The 6,000-nt window shown below is 49.3% G+C and overlaps 1 protein-coding gene across 4 annotated transcripts in view; it reads right to left on the reverse strand.

The window, feature by feature from the left end:
* The window catches only part of IGF2BP2 (insulin like growth factor 2 mRNA binding protein 2), a 157,926-nt gene extending 152,666 nt beyond the window's left edge, over positions 1-5,260 (reverse strand). For 3 of the 4 annotated variants that reach the window (XM_047876284.1, XM_047876285.1, XM_047876283.1), the window contains exons 1-2: positions 5,019-5,260; positions 3,376-3,436 (exon numbers count right to left, since the gene is read on the reverse strand). In XM_047876284.1, coding sequence (XP_047732240.1) covers positions 3,376-3,436; positions 5,019-5,196 — 239 coding nt within the window. In that variant the 5' untranslated portion in view covers positions 5,197-5,260. Of the gene's footprint in view, positions 1-3,375; positions 3,437-3,989; positions 4,050-5,018 lie in introns of those variants that run through there. The other variant, XM_047876286.1, reaches the window with a different exon arrangement.
* Between the last annotated feature and the right edge of the window lie 740 nt (positions 5,261-6,000).

Below are 6,000 nucleotides of genomic sequence, written 5' to 3' on the forward strand. Positions count from 1 at the left end.
TGGGTTTTTTTTGTTTTTGTTTTTGTTTTTTTTCTTTTTGGTATTTAATTCAACTATACACAATGTAGTACATACAAGCAAAATACAATTGAGATACTGTTTTCTTTAACATTCCTATAGGAGACTGAATTCATTTGCATTGAAGACAACACAATTACTGATTTTTAACTCATGAAAGACAAATTCATAGCTTTTTCCTACACTATCTCATAGTATTCACACCATCTCAGTGAAAGCATGTCTATACCACTTGGTTACTTCCTAGCAGTGGGCAGAAATCACATTTTTGAAAGTTTTGTTTCTCACAGAATCATTCAACTTTAGTTACAAAGCACATTCAGGTTAGCGTATGTTCTAGTTCCAAACAATATATGTGATGTGGTGCACGTGTGTGTGTGTGTGTGTGTGTATGCGTGTGCAAGTGTGTAGGTACATATACAGATATGTACATATATATTTTTTTCCAACTAAAAACTCAACAAGAAAAATGAAATTTCTGTCAAGGCATTTTCCACAACTTTTAACAGATTTTTAAAGCAATTTCCAGTTTCTTCCTCTTTAAGCAATCTTTGATTCATATACACTACCAAGAAATATGAATAGAGAAAAAAGATCCAAAGATTTTTATTCAGCAGAGCCTGAAACCAACTTAGAAAGTAAAAAATAGGTGGTGTGTCTATGATTTACATTACAATAATTTGCATCTAATAAGAATGAAACACATGTGCCAAAAAGAAAAAAAAAACAAGAGTTTTCTACTTCTGATGACCCTGAGAATATAATGGTTACATAGTCTGTCTACTATAATAGCACATATAAAATGATGCTAGAATGACATTTAACAAAAGACCCAATTGGTAAGCAAATGGCATGCCAATAATTTCATAACTTAAGATAAAAACATCTCCTCCCAAATTATCATTAGCTTTAAAAAGTCTATTTGGAATGTAAATATTAAAACTCATTCCTGAGAGCAGAAAGAAATCAGAACAATATAAAGAAAATGAGCACTCAGTTGTTGAATGATTTTTAAGTAAGCAAGCAATGAGGATGAATTGTTTTCTTCACATTTTCACTTCAACTAACACAAAAACCACATATAGAACTGACTTAACGCTGACAAATTTGCTTCTAACTTGTTAAATTTCATGGAAATGCAACAAAGGAACACCAAAATAGTCACCATATAACATAAAAGCTTTGGTTTCAAATGTCACAGTACCCTGCTTTTTGAAAGCCAGCACCGTGGTAGTGCCCTGTACATGAGAACATACAGCTGCTTCATCCCAGGGGTCTGAGCTCAGTACACAACACCAGTCATTAGACATCTTTCCCTTAGCCTGCAGAACAAGTAACTAATTCCTGCATTTTAAACCAATAAAGTAAAGGGGGAAAAAAAAAGAGTAAAGCCATCCAATCAGAAATGATGCAACCCTCTAAAACAGCAGCTTATGCATACATTTGGTATGTCAGACGTCTTCAGTGTAGTGAATCATACACAGCGCATTTTAATCTACCTCCTAGGTATTTTATATTGCCCACATGTTCAAAGAAATCTTGTACTAATAAGGCTGTTTAAGTCCTAGTTTGTTCTTTATTTAATTAATACTAAAAATTGGGGACATGCTTTTAATTCTGAACTCTTACATAAACACAACAAAATTAGTTAAATGACACTCTGGCTAACAGCAAATAACTCCTGCATTTTGAAAGAAAAAGTTTAGAAGAAGTATACTTGTGAGAAGTCTTAGGAGATGTTAGTAACTTTAAATTAGTATTTTACTTACATTGCAACATGAGATAATGCACTTCATAACATGAAATGAGACACCAACTCACCAAAGTTAAAATTCTAGTGATTTTTTTTATTAATTATAACCCAAAAAAGGACTCAGAATAGCTATACAGCCAATAGAATTAGGCATTTATAGAATAATAGCCCTTCAAATGTTTTAGGTGGTTCTTTCAAACCTTGTTCAATATTTTCATCAAATTTTCAAGTGTTGTAAAAGATGAGTGATTTAAATTTCTTAATAAATACTTAATACATCAGAAAGCTTCAATTTGGATTTCTCAGGTAAAAAAAAAAAAAGTACACACGCATATATATAGAAGTATACAAATTTAGAATACTTAACTGAAAAACCAATCAGCTACACATTACATCTGTTCCTAGAGAGAAAAACTAGCTTTATATTTCATTTGAAACTGCAAATCATAACTTTTGCCTTTTTTTAAAGGCATAAGCTTTCTGATACGCCACAATCATTTGCAAAGAAGATATTCTGTTGCTTAGTTAAAATAAAAGTATCTGAAAATGAGCCCACAGTTTTTTAAAACCTCTTCAACAAAACATCTAAGTATTTATAAAATTATTATGGTTTGTTTTAGAATCTATTCAATCCTGGCAAAAATCAAGTAAGTGGTTGCACTATTGAGTATCAGAAAATGTAAAGGTGGCAAATCAAAGACTTAAGAGTTTTCAGTCCAGCTACTTAATGACTAATGGTGAAGAAATGTATGTGAACGGGATATAAACTAAGTTACAACACATGGGAGCAGGAAAAAAAAATCTAGAATGAGTAATAAAGGGGCCCAATTTAAAGTCCACAATAAGCTTTAAACAAAGATGTTCTCCCTCATTCTCTCCTCACAGAGATATTTCTCTTGCAGGCAAATCACTGTGGAGAAATCCAACTTCCACAAAATTCTTTACTCTTTCATTAACAACAGTGCCCTTAAATGTAGCTACAGAACTCATAGAGATACTTGTTTAGCTTCAAACATATCTTAAAAGCAACAACAACAACAACAAAACGCTCAGTAGTCTCAGGGTCTAAAAAAGTCTGGCTTTTTAACTGCCACCCATTCCAAACAACCCACTTCTTTACAATGCTATGCAAAATACTGACCTCTTACTGAATTATTTTATTATTCAACATTAAGCTATCTAAAAAAGAAAACTAATTAATCGCGAAGTTTAGCTAAGCAATTTAGTTGACAAAGTAAATATTTACTCTTAACATCTCACAGGAAGTCTTGACAAGCATTTGTAGCCACTGTGCTGGGGGTAGGGGTGGGAGTGAGGGGTGGGAGGCAAGTTTTGATAAACAAGTTTAACGGTCCCAGCGAATTTCACACAGCTAGAGTTCGCCACCCCCCACCCCCCAATAAGGCACCAGATATTTTCCAAGTACAGTAAACACCTTATATAATGAAAGTAAAAAATCTAACTTTCTAAACTACGTTATCTCCACCAACAAAACAAACAAAAGCAGTTTTTTAACTATAAAAGCACATTTTAAAAAAACTGAGTGTACTGTGGTATTTATACGTTAAGCCCTATCACAAAATAACTAAGCAAAATGTATTTACCTGAGCTTTTTAGAGACTGAGTAATCAACTTCCATGATTTTCCCATGCAATTCCACTTTACCTTTAAAACAGAAATTAAAGCACTCAGAACCTTCCTTAGATCAAACCGGCGGGGGTCTAGGAGGGGCACGCACAGAACTCCACGCTCGGGCTCCGCCTTCGGGCGCCCTCAAGGGGTCTCCTACCGGGCTCGAGCTGGGCAAACTTGGTTGCCAGAGGGAAGCAAGGTGGGCGCCCCGGGTCTCGGGACGAGGTGGGAAGGGCGCGAGCCCGGATCCGACCCCAGGTATAGCTGTGGGTGGCATTACCGGAAAAACAAATTTAATAAAGAGCGGCGCCAATTTGAAAGGATGAGCTCATTTGAAACTCAAGCTGCAGGGCTGGCGCGGCCCCGCTCCTCTCCCGGCCCCCACCTCTCCATTCCGCTAACCCGGGCCCCGAGGGCTCCGCTGCGCTCCCCTCCCTGACTTCTCCACCCGGTGGCCCGGAGAAGACGCACCGAAGCCCCCCACCCACCTCCCCCCACCCCGGGGCCGCAGCTGCGAGAGCCCAGTCCCGGCCGGCTCCAGGGTGTCACCTTGGCCTCGCCGCCGCCCCGCCCCCACCCCGCGCACCCGTGGGGAAGGGTCTTCCGCCGGGCCGGGGCTCGGGGGGCACAGGCTCCCGGCCTTGGGGCGAGCGCGGCTCCGAGCGGTGCGTGTGCGAGAGGGAGAGTTGGTGAGTGCGCGCGCGCGCGAGTGTGTGTGTGTCGCTCTCCGTCTCCCGTCTGGGCTCCAGCGCTCTCGCGGGCCCCCCGGTCGCCTCTTTCCCGGTTCTCAGCCCGGGCCCCCACCGAGTTGAGACAGGGCACCTCGTAAAAAGGTGCTTCTGGCCGAGCGGGAGGCGGGGGGACAGGCGGCGGAAAGCCCCCAGCCCCGAGTTCTTCTCAATAAAATCGGACAAAAAATTCAGAGAAAAATAGGAGCGCTTGAGAGACGAGCGAGAGGGGACTAAGGTTCGGGAGAGGACCGAGAGAGATGTGCCGTCGTGCAGGGATTGGGGTTGGGGGAGTCCCGAAACCTTGGAGGGGATCATCAGGGTGGCGCCGAGGGGGTGCCGAAAGTGGGGGACCGCGAGGCGATGTGGGGAGGGGGCTCCAAAGGAGAGTGCGGCTCAGGGGCGCCAGAGGGCGAGAGGTCCCGGGCACGAGGCAAGGATAGGGGTAAGGTCCGGTCAAGAGAGAAAGAGATGCAGGATTGGAAGGGGGTCCCTGACAAAGGGGGTGACGCGAAGGTCAGGGAAGAGAGGGAACGGGGGTTCTCTGAGGATGGGGGTGGGGAAACTCTGGAGAGCAGCCCGGGAGCTTAGGGAAGGAGGGGTGCCCCCAGAGAGCGAGCGAGCCCCAGGCACCCTCGGAGCGGCACGGGGGTCGCCCCAGGGCTGCGGCTGGGAGGGCAAGGGGGGAATCCGGAGCGGTGGGGGGAGGGGAGCGGGCCGTCCCGGGAGCGGGCCGGCGGCGAGAGTTGAGGGTCTGGTGCGTGGAAGTGAGTGTGCGGGCGCGGGAGCCCCCGCCGGGCGCCGCCCGCCGGGCTCGGCCTCCCTCCGGGCGCCGTCCCGGCCTGAGCTGGGCGAGGCGGGGGGAGGGGGCAGCGGCGACTGCTCACCCGAGAGGGTCTCGATGGCGCGGATGGCCCAGTTCTGGTCGGGGTAGTCCACGAAGGCGTAGCCGGACTTGAGCAGGACCTGTCCCGCCAGGGGCAGCTTCCTGTCCCCGAAGAGCTGCCGGAGGTCGTCGGCGGTGACGGCGGGGCTCAGGTTCCCGATGTAAAGCTTGTTCATCATCCGTCTCTTCCCCGAGAGCCCGCGGCTCCCCCGGCCCGGTACCCGGCGCTCCTCGCCTCCTCCGCTGCCCTCGTCTCTCCTCCTCCTCCTCCGCCCCCCCTCCCCGCCCTCCGCCCGCCCGCCACCCACCCCCACCCTCAGCCTGGCTCCCCCCACCGCGGCCGGCCCGGCCCGCCCGGGGGCAGAGGCGGAGGCGGGGACTCGGCGCGGCTGCCTCCTCGGGGCAGAGTCCCGGGCCGGGCGGCGGCGCGCGGACAAAGCGCTCTCTCTGCCTCCCTCTCTCTCCCTCTCAAGGCGGTGGCGGGAGGAGGAGCAGCGGCGGGCGGCGGCAGCGCACCCCGCGTGTGTCTGTGTGAGAGTTTGTACGGGCGTGTGCGCAGCCGAGAGTGAGCGAGCGAGCGCCCCCTCCCCGCCCCGCGCAGCCGAGCCCCTCGCCCCCCACGCGGCTACCCTGGCTTCTGCCGCCCGCCGGGCGGGCGGAAGCGGGTCGCGGCCCGGGGCTGGGGCTCCCGGGCGCCAGAAGCCGGGGCGGGCGCGGCGCGGAGGCCAGGCGTGCGGCGGGGCGGGGAAGGCGCGCCCCGGCCGCGGGTGGGAGTGCACGAGGGGGCGCGGGGGAGCGGCCGCCCGCTGCAGGCGTGGGAGGGCGAGGGGCCGTGAGAGAGCGTGGAGAGGGGTGTGCGCAAGGTGGACCGGATGTGAGAGTGCGGCTGCCAGGGCCCGCGGGAAGGTGTGTCTCGGAGGTGAGAGGCGAGGGCAGGCTGGGAGACAACAACTTTCGCGGCGAGTTGGCCGCGTCTGGCGCCC

Source organism: Prionailurus viverrinus, chromosome C2 (genome assembly GCF_022837055.1).
Source record: "Prionailurus viverrinus isolate Anna chromosome C2, UM_Priviv_1.0, whole genome shotgun sequence".
Classification (NCBI taxonomy): domain Eukaryota; kingdom Metazoa; phylum Chordata; class Mammalia; order Carnivora; family Felidae; genus Prionailurus; species Prionailurus viverrinus.